At 45.4% G+C, this 14,788-nt stretch overlaps 1 protein-coding gene and 1 long non-coding RNA gene across 3 annotated transcripts; both read left to right on the forward strand.

Moving 5' to 3' along the window:
- The first annotated feature begins 1,626 nt into the window (after window positions 1-1,626).
- On the forward strand, window positions 1,627-14,661 carry slc29a2 (solute carrier family 29 member 2). Of its 2 annotated transcripts, none has more exons than XM_004080020.4 (13): window positions 1,627-1,807; window positions 6,447-6,503; window positions 7,742-7,823; window positions 8,516-8,661; window positions 8,740-8,879; window positions 8,965-9,099; window positions 9,199-9,296; window positions 10,646-10,715; window positions 11,400-11,554; window positions 11,664-11,766; window positions 12,414-12,499; window positions 12,579-12,778; window positions 14,246-14,661. In XM_004080020.4, the coding sequence occupies exons 2-13, from the start codon at window positions 6,472-6,474 to the stop codon at window positions 14,355-14,357; spliced, it is 1,359 nt and encodes a 452-aa protein (XP_004080068.1). In that variant the 5' UTR covers window positions 1,627-1,807; window positions 6,447-6,471; the 3' UTR covers window positions 14,358-14,661. The 2 variants fall into 2 exon arrangements, with proteins under 2 accessions (XP_004080068.1, XP_020567449.1); XM_020711790.2 differs by lacking the exon at window positions 1,627-1,807 and adding an exon at window positions 3,517-3,740.
- On the forward strand, window positions 5,587-6,440 carry LOC110017112. The gene is made up of 3 exons (XR_002292422.1): window positions 5,587-5,712; window positions 5,807-6,137; window positions 6,222-6,440. It is a non-coding gene; the product is annotated as an uncharacterized LOC110017112 (long non-coding RNA).
- Window positions 14,662-14,788: the final 127 nt, after the last annotated feature.

Genomic DNA, 14,788 nt, shown 5'->3' on the forward strand with positions numbered 1-14,788 from the left:
AATATGTATATATATATTTATATATGTATATATATATATATATATATATATATATTTATATATATTTATATATATACATATATAAATATATACATATACATATATGTACACAAATATGTATACAAATGTACAAATATGCAAATGCACACCAGGTGTATATACAGGATCTACATTCCTCCTTCTCCTAGAGAGACTGAGCCATATGTGTGTTCATGAGGGCTATTGCTCTGTTGTAAAAACTGTCTCTAAGTCTGTTAGTCCGGACCTCAGCACCCTCAGTCTTTTTCCAGAGGGCAACCATTTAAACACCCGGTGTCCTGGGTGTGTGCAGTCTTTCGTGATGTTGCGTGCCCTCCCAAGACAGCGATGCTGTAGAGATCCTTCAGTGAGGGAAAAGGGTAGCCAATGATCTTTTGGGCAGTGTTTATGACCCTCTGTAGAACCTTCTTGTGTGCCATGGTGGAGCCAATGGAGCAACAATAGAAGGCAACCAGCAGCTCCCTCTTCAGGTTGACCCTGCTGAGGATCCTCAGGAAATGAAGACGCTGCTGTGCTTTTTTCACTACCTCTGTAGTGTTTGAGCTCCATTGGAGGTCTTCATCAATGTGCACACCAAGGTACTTGAAGCTTGGCTCTCTCTTCACACCCTCCCCATTATTGACAATGGGCTGCAGATCAGACTTCTTCCTCCTGAAGTCCACGATCACTTCTCTTGTTTTTGTGGTGTTTAGGACCAAATTGTTGTCTGCACACCACCCCACCAGCCTCTGGATCTCATCCCTGTATGCCGACTCATCACCACCAGAAATAAGCCCCACCACAGTTGCGTCATCGGCAAACTTAATGACTGCATTGTCTGGGTGCGTGCTGACACAGTCATACGTGTACAGTGCGTAAAGCAGAGGACTCAGCACACAGCCTTGTGGGGAGCCGGTGTTTAAATTCAGGGCTGTGGAGAGATGAGGACCCACTCTGACTATCTGCACTCTGTCAGAGAGAAAGTCTCTGATCCAACGGCAAGTGGTGGGAGGAAGTCCAATATCCAACAATTTAGCTGACCGTCTGTCTGGCAGTATTGTATTAAATGCAGAGCTTAAGTCGACAAAGAGCAGCCTAGCATAACTGCCTTGCGAGTCTTGTGAAATCAACCCTTAACGGCAGTGGCTCAGGCGGTTAAGCAGGTTTTCCAATGATCAAGGGGTTGGCGGGTCTATCCCCTCTCCCCCTAGTCAACTGTCATTGTGACCCTGGGCAAGAGACTTTACCCTCCCAGTGTGGCTCCACTGGTGTGTGAATGCCATGGTAGCCATGGTAGCTGTGGCTACATCAGTAGTTACCATCACCAAGAATGAAGGAATAATTGCGAATAACAGATATAGATTTTATTTTACATATTTATATTTTTAATCCAATAATTAATTTGGACCTGTAGTCTGTAATTCTGTTCTATTCTTATAAAATACATATTTAAAAAATGATTATTTTTGGATTCATAGACCTATTGTTGGTAAATATAAAGAAAATATCAGTAAACATAGTAAAGCTGGAGTGGAGACATTAAGTCCTGCAGGTGTTCCTTAACGCGCCTTTTCTGTACCGCGTGCGTGGGTGGTACTTCCGGTGGCCCCCCCTTTTTTCGTCCTTCGTCACACTAGTAGCTCTGAGCTGCGTGCAATGAGTTATATCGCGATAAAAGTCATTGGCTGTATGGGCCCACGTGCACGGACGGTACCGACAGTCGTTCGTGTGTTTGGACGTTGAAGCGGTTCTCATGCGGAACATGAAGCGTCTGTGACGGACCCGGACGGTGAGTCCGAACCGCCTTTAAGCTAGCTCTCCGCCGGTTCTGGCTGCCCCGCTAAAACGTCGAAATGGATGTTTAAACCTGTTCTTTGTGATGCGAGTGACACGTCCTCTACTGCTCTGGCGGTCAGACGACCCGCCGTCACAGATGCAGAACAGGTGCCCCCATCATTGGCTGTGTTCTGATGAGGCCCAAACCCATCAGAACACAGCCAGAGCCCCCGTCATTGGCTCTGTTTAGATGGGTTTGGGCCCCATCATCAGGCCCTGCTGAGATGGAGGGAGCACGTGGAGGAAGTGAGACAGGAAAAGCTGTGCAACTACTCTGTTCCTGTTCTCTAAAACAACAACACATTTAACGGTTAAAGTCACTTTTTCAATGCTTTGGATCTGTTTCTGTTTGGTTCCGCAGAACCTTCTAAACCCCATTGAACAAACTGGTCAGGTGGGGTCATGTTTCAGTGCCAGTCATCCTTTGTTGTTGCTTAATCATGTTACAGGTCTGGTCAAAGGAGGATGAATCATGTGCAAAATGAATTCTATTCTGTGGTTATTTCATAAATTCCACTTTCAGCAGATCCGCCTCATTACTTCCCCAAAGGAACTGTTATCCTACAGTCCATGGATCCTCAGCTGGGCTGTACTGAGAACCAACTGCCTTTCCCGTTTATTCTGACGTTCTTCCTGCTGCCTTTCCCAGTTTTTCCTGATGTTCCTCCCGCTGCTTTTCCTGCCGCTCTGCCTTGACCTTGGAACATGGCGGTTGTTAGCCCGAGCTGGTTTCCCTGATCCGATTCTACTGTCTAGTTGGGTGTGGAAACGGTGTCTACCGTAGACCTGAGCAGTGAACGCAGGAAGGGTTTTTCTGACCTCAGCCTGAGCTTCAGAGCGTTCATATTTGATCAAAGCTCCTTTTTGAAATCTTACACGGATCGAGTGTTTTTTTAAGCCTTGTGCTATCCTATGGGGTCCAGATGACCCCACCCTTACATTGACATGTTCTCCCCACCATGACAAAGGTGGAAAGATTTCATGTAATCCATGGACACCAGTGAAGATCACAAATCATTGAAGAAAAAAGGTTCAGAGCACTGTCTAGTGGGTCTAGATGACCCAACTCCCAACATGTTCACGTTGGGAGTTGGGTCATCTGGACCCCACAAGACAGCACAAGGGATAAAGGACCAGTTCTGGGTGGGATAAAAGGTTCTCTTATGTCATGTAAACCTTATTTTTGATCCTAAAATGGAAACTGTTCTGTTTGGTAAAGATTCATTTGGTAACATTCATTTGAGTAATGTGGAATAACGAAGACAATAACCAGAGGAGCTCTGTGAAGGTCTCGTTGGTGTTCTGTTCTGTAAAGTGGATATCAGGAAATATTCATTCATTCCGTGATGCTCTCTGTTGTGTCGGGCTGCTTTGGTTGTTGTTCGGAGCTGAATAGCCGTCACAGTCGACCGGATCTCACCGGATCTTTGAGGTGACGGTTTGTTTTACTGATTATTTTTGAAATCTAGAGAGAGCCAAAGCTGAGAATAGAGTCTAGAGGGTTTAGGTCATGGTTGTATTTGTCCTCCTCCTTCAAGTCCGTTCCTGAGTTTTGGTGAACAGTTTTGTTCTCGTCTCCCTTTGCAGACTGAGGAGGTGGTCTGCCGTTGCTAGGAGAACAACTCCTCCTCCGCCCGTTCTCCTCCTGAACATTCTGTGGCTGCATGCGTGAGGCTTTCCGTCGCCCTCTAAAAACCTAAAACCCTCTGCTGGGGTGTTCCTCTTTGGATTTAAGGTGGATCGTTCTGTCGGTACATTTCCATCTCCTGCGTCAGCATGTTTGTCTCAGGAGGAGGAGGAGGGTTGTCCCGTTCACCGAAGAAGCTGTTTGTGTGAAAGACTTCAATGGAAAACTTCAGAAGAGAAGAAATTGGTGCCGATAAAATGTTTGTTTACCGTCTCACACACACTGTTTTCAGCCTTAAATGGGTTTTTGTCCTTTACTGGATGGTTATAAATGTATTGATTTGCTGAGGAAACCAGCGCTTTGCTGCGTGTTTGCTCACCTCCATGTGTTCACGTGTGCTGAGCCTCTCAGAACAGATCGTTTTGTTTTTCTCAGAGCTTTAATCTTTGAAATCAGGCGCTTCCACACTGCAAGTTTCTGCCCCCGGCGCGGTGCAGATCAGACGCAAAGGGCTTTACGGGGTAGTGGAACAGGGCGTGTTTCAGGTTTTGCAAATGAGTAGCTCATGCCGTTGACGTTCCTGCTCAGGAATGGAGCTTGTGAAGTGTTTACTCGGTCTGCTCGGTGTTTTTATCGTGTCCTTCACAAGTCAACGGCCTGATGCGTGTCTGCGTGACCAGTAACCCACAGGAGGGAGAGCCGTTTAAAGACCCACTGTGACAATGAAACGGGGTTTTTGATGTTCTTGTGTAGGGCTGCACGATATAAGGAAAACTCACAATATGCAATATTAGTGATCAATATTGCAATGACAATATGATTTGCGATACTTGAACAAATGGCAAAACAACCAAAAATATCATTACCATTGCAACATTTTAATTTAAATCAGTCAACATACCTTATACCATGGTCTGGGTGAAAACTCAATTCTGATTGGCTGCTGGGTGTGCATTAAAAAGTGATAGCACACAGTGATAACTGCACGCCTAAAAGAAGTAGTTCCGGTCACGTAGCTTAAATGTTCTGTGTCACTGGCTTCTTTTAACCCTTGTGCTATCTTGTAGGGTCCAGATGACCCCACTCCCAACGTTAACATGCCTCAACGTTGGGAGTGGGGTCATCTGGACCCCATGGATAGCACGAGGAAGGAGAAGCTTTATTACAGACTTAAGGTCCATTTGCCACAATATACACAAAACAAATAAAAGACTTAAGGATAAAAATAAAACACTCAAACAAGTATAAGAACAAAGACATAAAAACTATTTAAAAAAAACAACAATGTAATAAAAGTATAAAAATCAATGACATAGGAATATAAAAACAATGACATAAAAGTATAAGAGCAGTAAAATAACCAAGTATCATGAACATAATAAAAAGACTTAAACTGCTGACTTTAAAGAAAACGTAAAATTTTAAAAAAGGCGACCGTACCAAAACCTCCAAATAGGGGATTGGTATCTAAACATGCTGTACTTTTACTTTGGTGAGAGTTAAAAGGATTTCATTATTTAAAGCATTAAGACGATAAATGAAACCATAGATAACATTTCTAAATAAAGCTTGGAGAGTATTAACTCTAGCACCAACAAACTGCTTGCACTGAGGCTGTTTTAATAAAATCCTTAGGGCATCATTAAAGGCTACTGCTGGATGCCCTATCTTTTGTCCACAGGTGGGCAGTATGCAAAGGTGTGCAGTAAGTTTTGGATAAAAGAATTTTAAGATTGTCCGAGCATGAATCAAACCTGCGTGCGAGCGTGTTTGCCTGAGCATATAAAATACACCGTTCGTGTTATCATCGCGGTAAGAGGTGAACTTCCTCTCTGCACTGATGCTTTATTTAACCCATCGTGATCATCAGCATGTATATATCGCTTTATATCGCCAAATCTTGACTGCAGCGGTGGTGCGGCGCACGCTTGTGTAGTGTGACGCCCCACCATGTAACGAATAGTCCGGTTTTTGTGGAAAAAATAGCGATCCAAACCAAAAAAATAACAAGAATTAAGGACTAAAAACTGGTTAATATTTATTTCTTTTGTAAGTGACCGTGGTATAAGCGGGTTAAGTATGCATTGCTTTGCGTTGGACGGTTCAGGCTTCCATGATGGGATTCATCCGATTGGTCAACAACGTGAAGGCGTCCATCTGATTGGTCAAAGGCAGAAAGGGATTTATTTGATTCATAAAATACGTCAAGCTGCCAAAAGAGCACATTTAAGGTGACTGTTTGTGGTGATTTTCATCATTTTTTGCGATATGCGTATTGCACAGTTTAGTATTGCGATAACGATAAATTTGTGATTTATTGTGCAGGCCTACTCTTGTGGCATTTTTCTGGCAGGACGGGCCGTAAGCTCCCCGCTCTGAGCTCTGCAATAGGGAGTAGGGGCGGGGTTTAACCATACATCAAAAGAGGATGGGATTGACCTGCTGTCGGTATGTAGTCGCTCCCGACCCGTCAGGTTTGCTCAGAAACCCAGCAGCCAGAAGCGGATGGTTCAAAACCTGCAGAAGCCCAGCAGTGAGAGGATGTGAGGCTGGTTTCGTCCGGCGCCTGTGACTCACGCTTTTGTTGGTAAAAGAGGAGCTGTCGGAGGGTTGGAGCCAACTGCTGACCGAGGATTTACTCGACAAATTAGTGCAGGTTTGGGATAAGGCAGAAGTAAAATGCTAATGCAGACACACACTTTGTGGGAGAAGGCTAAAGCAGGATCCGTTTATTTGACAGAACACCGCAGGACTGTGATACGCTTCCTCCTGGAGTTTTGCTAGTCGGCTGGTTTCAAGGCCGTAACCGCATGAAGACTCTTTCAGAGTGCTGAGTCCACTTTCACCCACACAGACTGAACGGATGCCGTTCTCCTGGACCTGAAGGGCGTGTGGGTCAGAACGCCTGTTTTCCAAAGCTTTCCGGGGTCAGGCTGACCCGTCTTCTCTGCCGTTTGTCTTCCAGCGTCAACAGAAAGCGCTGCGTCAGTATGAAGTTGGAAAGAAACCCTCCTCCTGACCGGTGAGTTTCAACCACGCTGACTTTCACTTCCTGTTTGAAGGACTCTCGACCTCCATCACGCGATGTTCTGTGCTGACGGACCTGAATGTGAACAACCTTTGTGTGTTTGTGCTTTTTGGATGTTTGTCCCCTTTTGTTGCTTCATAAATGGTCAATAAAAGTTGACTTTCCTCACGCAAGAATGTACCAGAAGAAAGCCCTCAATGTTGGCGTGAAAACTGATTTCTACAAAGTAATGTCAATGAAACAAAACTATAAAATAAGTAGTATATAGTAGATGCACCTTTGGGTGCAATGACAGCGCTGAGTCTGTGTGGATAAAGTCTCTATCAGTCTTGTACATCTACACACTGGAATCCATTCGTCTTTGCCAAACTGCTCAAGTTCTGTCAGGTTGCGTTTGGACTGGGCATGAACAGCCCTTTCCAAGTCCAGCCCCCGAGTTCTCTGTGGGATTTAGGTCTGGACTTATGTTCTTTTAGACCATTTTTCTGTAGCTTTTGCAGTTTGCTTTGGACCGTTGGAAGATAAATGTCCTGCTGAGCCGCAGTTCTCCTGCAGTCTGAATAAGATTGCCCTCCAAGATTTCAGTGTATTTTGCAGAATTCACTCTGCCCTCCATCTTTACAAGCTTTCCAGGGTCTGCTGCTGAGAGACATCCCCACAGCATGATGCTGCCACCACCATGCTTCACAGTGGGGCTGGCTTTCTCATTCTCTGTCGCATAAAGATTTGAGCGGTGAAGAACCCGGGCAGCAGTTGCTGTGTGCAGCGTCTCATTTGTGTCTCCGACTTCACAGTCACCCAGTTTATGAGGCCGGCCTTTGTGTGTCTATATTTTTGTTTGTTTGTGTCTTCTTGCTTCTGTGTGTGTTTTCTTCAACTTGTTTTGTATTTGTATTGGCTTATATGTGCATTTTCTTCATACGTGTGTGTGCCTGTGTGTGTTTTCTTAAATTTTTGACCAAATTTTTCTTTCTTCTGATGTGTGTGTCTTCGTCTGTGTGTGTGTATTTTCTTCTTTGTGTGTGTGTTTTCCCTTCAAATATATGTATATTTATGTGTGTTTGTGTCTTTTTGTGTATGTCTTCGTGTCTTTCCTCTTGTGTGTTTTCTCTTTAAATATATATATGTGTGTGTTTTTTCTTTGTTTGTGTTTGTGTCTATTCTTGTGTGTGTGGGTGTGTGTGTGTCTTTTCTCCTTCAAACATACATTTGTGTGTGTGTTTGCGTTGAAGGGGCTGCTTGGTGGGAATCATCTTCTTCATTCTGGGATTGGGAACGCTGTTGCCGTGGAATTTCTTCATGACTGCCTCACAGGTAAAACTGAACCCAACAGCTGATGGTGGATCTGTTTAACATTAAATTGAAGCTGGTTTTAACAACTCATAGGTGAATTTGTAACAAGCTCCTGCTGAAACTATATATCCTAGAAAATGACAAGATTTTCTTATTTGTTTGGCTAAAATCAGTGTCAAGATCCAAAGATGCTGGGAGTGGGACTTGAACCCAGAACAAGCTCTTATAATTTAGATTGATCATGGCTGTGTGCTGGACGTCTGGGCTCAGGCCTGCACAATAAATCGCACATTTATCGTGATATTAAGATGTGCAAAATGCATATCGCAAAAGACGGCGAAAATTGCAATAAATGATTACTTTAATGTGCTAAAACGATCTTACGGCAGCTCAAAGTATTTAGTCAATCAGATAAATCCATTTATGTATTTGACCAATCAGATGAAGCCCTTTTATGTCAGATGCTCACCTTCCATGAACACTAGTTTCAATTCAACGTATGTTGACTCTTTGTTGAAATTAAACTGCAGTGAAATGGAAATGATGTGTTTGGTTGTTTTGCGATTTGTTCATGTATCGCAAGTTACATCGTCATGGCGATATTGATCAGTAATATCGCGAGTTTCCCTCACATGGTGCAGTGGGTCATTAGTGGGTGGTGTTCAGGTGGTGCTCCTGTGCAGCATGCGTCCTAAACTGCCTTGTTCCTGCAGTATTTCGAGAGGCGGTTGAACGGGACGGAGGTCCACAACGGCACGGGCCGTGTGCAGAAGGAGTACCTCTTCAACAGCTGGATGACCCTGCTGTCCCAGCTGCCCCTGCTGCTCTTCACCTTACTCAACTCCATGCTGTACCAGTGGTCGGTGGCGCTCCTGAAAACCTTGTTTTGTTTCTTTAAATTCTCTCTCTGGAATCACAAACTGCTGCTGCGTTTCAGGATATCGGAGAGGGTGCGGATCGCAGGCAGCCTGGTTCTGATTCTGCTGCTCTTCATCTTCACGGCGGCGCTGGTTAAAGTACAGATGGGGGAAGACCGCTTCTTCTCGGTCACCATGGCAACCATCTGGTTCATCAACTGTGAGTGGGCGTGGCCTGGCGGGCGTGTGTTCGTGGCCTGGCGGGCCGTGTTTGTCGGCTGATCGTGCTCTGGCGCTGTGTGCAGCGTTCGGCGCCGTGCTGCAGGGCAGCTGCTTCGGCCTGGTGGGTAAGCTGCCTCCCAAGTACAACTCCATCTTCATGAGCGGCCAGGGCCTCGCCGGGACCTTCGCTGCCCTCGCCATGCTGCTCGCCATTGCCAGTAAGCCTCACTAACGTCCTGCCTGCAGCTTGGCGAGCAGAATGTCAGATGGGGGCTCGTCTTCATCAGAACCGTGCCGCCGCTCTGCTTGCCTCACAGGTGAAGCAGACTTTGAGTCGGCGGCTTTGGGTTACTTCATCACTCCGTGTGTGGGAACGCTGGTCACCCTCCTGAGCTACCTGATGCTGCCACGCCTGGTCCGTGAGCCTCTTACCCACAATGCATTTGGCCTCAAAGTACACATGTCTTTCCTAACCACTTAGGAGTTTATGACCTGCAAGAGTCGACTTCTGTCCATCAAAACTGCGAATGAAGGTTTCTGATCGGGTCCAGCAGCTTCTGCTGCAGACCCAGAAACTGCTCCGGGATGTTCTGGACTCGGTCCGATCCGACACCCAGACCCCCCCACCCCTCCTGCAGACACGCTATTTCAGGCGGCCGTCTTTGACAGAGACCAGCCGCTGCGGTCGAGGGAGGAAGTCCAAACTTATGCAACCGATTGACAACATGTGGGATCAGCAGGACCTTTGAAGAACGGTGTCATCACTTTGTGTTTGACATGACTTCAACAGGCACAAAGTTCATTAACATCCAAAAGTGGAAAAAACAGCTTCAAATCAGGATCAGACGTCAGAAAGAAAAACCAGATTGTAAATTTGAAAAAAACGGTTTTGAACTTCAAACTTGAAGAGGTGGGATTATTTAAACTCGCTCTTTCCTGATGCTTTTCAAGGAATGTATTTTAAATTTTAGCTTTTGTTTCTTTTGTTTTTCACCCTTTTCAATGAAAACATATGGAGCCCCTAAAGGGACATTAAAGAGAGAAAAAAACAATTGAGGTAAAAAAATAACTGGTGCTCACAAGTTAGTAACTTTTATTTCTGAAATTGTCGTGTTTCCATTAAGCAAATTGATTATCGCACATTTAATTTGCGCAATTTCATAGTCGATGGAAACCTAGCTAATGTGTACTTTTGAGTTAAAATCTTGTATTAGTTTTTTTTTTTTTCTCCCACTTCAGGATGACCCTGATTTGACCCCAAACGGTGAACTAATGAGGGCAGAGTTCATGCAGGAAAGCTGTGAAAATTTTTGTGTTGACTGAAATTCAATCAGGAAGTAAATCAGATGGACGCAAACTTTTGATCCCAGCGGGAATTTGGTTAACATGAGTCCTGCAGATATAAAAACATTGTCCATTCGTCTTATATTTGTACTGAAATGTAGGAACACAAACACAAAAAAATGTATTTTTTAATCACAAAGTTAAAAAAAATGCTGGAATTGAACTGGAGAAATTCTGAGACGATTTCATAGAAAGACGGAGAAAAAAAAACGTCTTTATTTCTTATTTCTGACAGAACTTGCAGTTTTTAAACCCTGAACGGCTGCTGGATTAACCAGAGTAACACCCCAGCAGTTTCTGCTGCTTAGTGCTGCAGGGTTGATGATGATGATGATGATGATGATGTTGTCACAGGGATGTTGCTGCTGCTGCTGCTTCCGTTGGTTCCTGACGTGTTTCGGTTGTTGGTTTTTCATTCAGGAGTTCGCTCGCTTCTTCCTGAACGGCATCAGCAGCGAGGAGACGGAGACCAGAGACGAGCTGCTGCAGGGTGAGCCCCCCCCTCCCCCGTCGGTCATTCATGCCGTTTGTTTGCTTTTCACAAACCAGAATCGCTTCAGTTCCGCCTTATCTCGTTAGGTCGGTTGACCCAATCATTGAGGTGTGGTCACTTTGATTCACCCAGAACGGGTTTCCCCCTCAGGGATCCAGCAGCTCTGTTTAGGATTGAAGGTTTATCAGATGAGTCCAGACAAAGGCCGGCTCTGTGCCGGCTGCACAGATCCACAGTTGTTCCACAGTTTCTGAGGTTAGAACTTGAGTGACGTGCGATCACATACGGGGGGGGGGGGGGCCTCACGTCTCAGTTTGAGCGCTGCTGCAAGAACAGGCTGCTGGCGAGGCGAGAAGAAGAACGTTGGGCTTTTACTTTGAGGGTGAAATAATTAAGGGGGAAACAACATAAAACTGCCAGATGAACTCATAGGCAGAAGGAAATCCTGATTAAAATGATGACCGCGGTGCGATGTACGACGTTAAGCATTTCAAAGTAAAAGCCCAATCTCGTCTACATTCATATGTGGTATATATATGAGTAAATTGTAAACAGAAGAGTACAATCCTACCAAGGAAATATTCTCTGGAGGGTAAATATCTTCTTCTATGCTGAAATATTCACTTAAATCTGACTCCAGAGTATTCGGTGCCTCACCAGCCATCAACCTCACTGTTGCAGACAACAGCAAGATGAACGGTCACGCCAACGGGTCGCTGACGGCAGCGAGCAAGACCGAAGCAGAGTTGGACTGCAGGTCAGACGCCACCACGCAGGCCGCCCTGCCCCAGCAGGCGGTCCAGGCCAAAGCCTCGGTCCTGGAGGTCTTCAAAAAGGTACGGCGCTTTTCCTTCCCGGGACCGCCTTCGACTTTGGACGCCGGACCTGCTGTGAGCGTCTGGACGCTGGCTCAGGTGATTGATGGCGGTCTCACCTGTCCTTCAGATCTGGGTGATGGCCTTCTGTGTGACCTTCGTGTTCTCCGTCACTCTGTCCGTGTTCCCGGCCGTCACTGTGGATGTTCGAACCACATTTCCTGGAAAATGGGGTAAAAAAATCTTTTTGTCCGTCCAATCGTGTCTCTGCTTTCCTTAGACTAAGTCTACCTTTTGTCCCAGTTCTGCACTGCTTTCTGCTGATTTGGTGACTCCGGTGTTTCCTAATTGACTGAACACACCTGATCCAGGTAACCAGAAGTGCAGGGAAAACAGGCAGGGTGGTAGGTTCTACAGGACCAGGATGGGCAGGCCTGCTGTTGACAGCTCTGTGGTCTGTTTAAGGTCGTGGACAGGTGTCTTTTATACAGCCAACCGGGTTCTAACAGGTGATATACAGTACAGACCAAAAGTTTAGACACACTATCTCATTCAAAGAGTTTTCTTTATTTTCATGACTATAAAAATTGTAGATTCACACTGAAGGCATCAACTGAAAATATGTCATATTGCAGATTCTTCACAGTAGCCACCTTTTGATTTGATTACTGCTTTGCACACTCTAGGCATTCTCTTTCCCTCTATTTGAGGGGTAAAGGTGGCTGACCTTTGACCCAGACTATGGTACCACCAGCAGTAACAACAGAATTCTTTCAATTCTTCTTTTCCACTCTGTCTTGATGTGGATCTATGGAGACCTAATTCCTCTTTTTAGGTGGAGCAGCTTTCAGACTCAGACGTGTTTTCGTTTTTCCCTCAGAGCTCTACTTCGCCTCCGTCTGCTGCTTCCTAACCTTCAACATCGGCGACTGGCTCGGTCGGACGGCGACCTCCATGTTTCGCTGGGTGAGCGAACCTCCATTTGTGTTCATAACTGACCAAACCTCATCCCACTTTGGTTGAAACCCCTTCCTCCCGCTTGCAGCCCCGTAAAGAGTCCCGCCTCTTCCCGGCGCTGGTCGTCTCCAGGGTGGCGTTCGTCCCGCTGCTGATGCTGTGCAACGTCCAGCCCCGCCACTACCTTCCTGCCTTCTTCACGCACGACGCCGCCTTCATCATCATCATGATTCTCTTCTCCCTGTCCAGCGGCTACCTGGTGTGCCTCTCCATGTCGTACGGGCCGCAGTAAGTTCAACGCCGCCATCTCTGATGGCCCACCAGAACCCCTGATATGGGAGGGGACACAAAGCTTCCTCATTGCTGGAGGGCTGATCAAAATCAGATCTTTGATTATCCACCGTAGATCACTGATTTAGATCCAGGAATAAAAGGATGGATGCTTTTTTATCTATTCAGACATAAATTCAGGGTTAGGAAAATCCCCAAAGTGTCCCTTCATGACCAGCAGGGGGCATCAGAGGAACTGCAGACATTATTTTTGCATTTAAACTTCATGTTGAAGAGTTCCCAGTTTGCCTCAAAGATGAAGCCAAGCAGCACATTTTGAGGAGGACCTGAATCTCCAGATCTTCGATCGCTTCCTCCTTGGTTCCCCCTTAAAAAGATCTATTTCATGTAAAAGCAACTTTTTGAGCTTTTAGTGTATGTATAAAGTTTGTTCCTTACAAAAAAAGCAACAACCCTAAAGCAGTATTTTTGATCCAAACTAAGAAAAACAACCTGTGAACTACTTTTTGGATCAGTTACTCAGATTAGGCTGCATGACTTTCCTCTAACGTAATAAATATTTGAGTCTTCTTTGACTCAATATATATTATATTTGAGCAGCTGTTTGTTTTTTAACGTTCTTTCAACCAGGAAGTTTATTTAGGGGAATACTCGCATTTTTTTAACACCAGCCTCTCCCAATCCATGAAAACCAGTGTGTTCTCACATTGTGACATCACAAAGTGAGGAACCGCCCCTTCCAGGAAGAGTCTGTGCAATCAGCTCCGCCCCCAGGCTAGCTGTGATCGGCTAAACACTTTCATTTTATATCCACGATATACATCCGTCTTTGCAAAGTTTGGATTTTTTTTTTTTCGTGCCTAGGTCGACGTTGTGAAATGGGCGACGCCCACAAGGAGAGAAAGGCGGAGCCTCTAAGATCGTGTCCATTCCGTGCTAAACATTTGTCTGTATTTATGGTAATTCAAAGACTTTAGGGAGCTTTTTTCTTTTTACATATGTAAATAAATCATTCTTGCTGACATCTAGAAACTCTGATCGTCTTTTGATCCGCCTTCAAGACGTTCCCGGTGGTCTTTTCATTAGAATGCCGTCGTTTTCCAGGACATAGTTTCTGCAGAGCAGCAAGGAGTTCATGTGGAATTCGGGACGGGACTGTTGGTGTGGAGTAACCCCGCCCACCCTTCCCCTCCCCATTGCTGGAAACGCTCTCCAGCTAGCTTACGGCCCCTCACGACCCCAACATTAGCGGTGCAACAAACATGGCGACCGATCGTCCACGATTCTGAGGAAAACTGATGCTCATGGATTTATTCCTCAGGACTTTTTTTTCCGCTCCTGATTCAGTCTTTTATATAAATACTAGGTTATCTGGTGACGGATGATGGGGCTTCATAAATCCATCCCAGGTGTTCATGATTGTAGCGAAGCGTGGATTCTGACGCTGCGTCTGCTTCCCGTCAGGATGGTGGATCCCAAAGACGCAGAGACGGCGGGGGCGCTGATGACCTTCTTCCTGGCGCTGGGATTGTCCATCGGAGCGTCGCTGTCCTTCCTGCTCAGGGCTCTGGTGTAGTGGTGCATTGTGGGACTTCATGCTGCGTGGAAGGAATTCCCTTATTTATTAAGAAAAAAAGGGAATCTTCAAAAGGAAACCCAAAAGTGCTTCAAGTTCTGTTTTAGTTGTATTTGCTGAAAGCAGTTTAGATGGTTAAAGGGACGCCACAGATTTGTGAAAAAGCTTTTTTACTTTGTTTTTGTATTAGACAGGAATTCATTTAAAGTTGTTTAACGTCAGATTTTTTGCTGATCCAGAAATTAAAACCGATGAGTTCACCTCTGAAATACAAATTAAAATTCCAGCTGAAACATCTCCTTAACCCTTGTGCTATCCTAGATGACCCCCCTCCCTCCCCCCCCCTTACATTGACGTGTTCTCCCTACCATGACAGAGGTGGATAAAGGTGGAAAGATTTCATGTAATCCATGGACACCAGTGAAGATCAC

This window comes from Oryzias latipes, chromosome 18, assembly GCF_002234675.1.
Source record: "Oryzias latipes chromosome 18, ASM223467v1".
Taxonomy (NCBI): domain Eukaryota; kingdom Metazoa; phylum Chordata; class Actinopteri; order Beloniformes; family Adrianichthyidae; genus Oryzias; species Oryzias latipes.

Bases quoted from the DNA above. Each gene is read 5' to 3' on its own strand.
- slc29a2 (XM_020711790.2), top strand. From the start codon at position 3,700: ATGGAAAACTTCAGAAGAGAAGAAATTGGTGCCGATAAAAT. The intron at 8,662-8,739 runs GTCGGTGGCGCT...GCTGCGTTTCAG, and splicing joins AACTCCATGCTGTACCAGTG to GATATCGGAGAGGGTGCGGA. The intron at 11,555-11,663 runs GTACGGCGCTTT...CCTGTCCTTCAG, and splicing joins TCCTGGAGGTCTTCAAAAAG to ATCTGGGTGATGGCCTTCTG.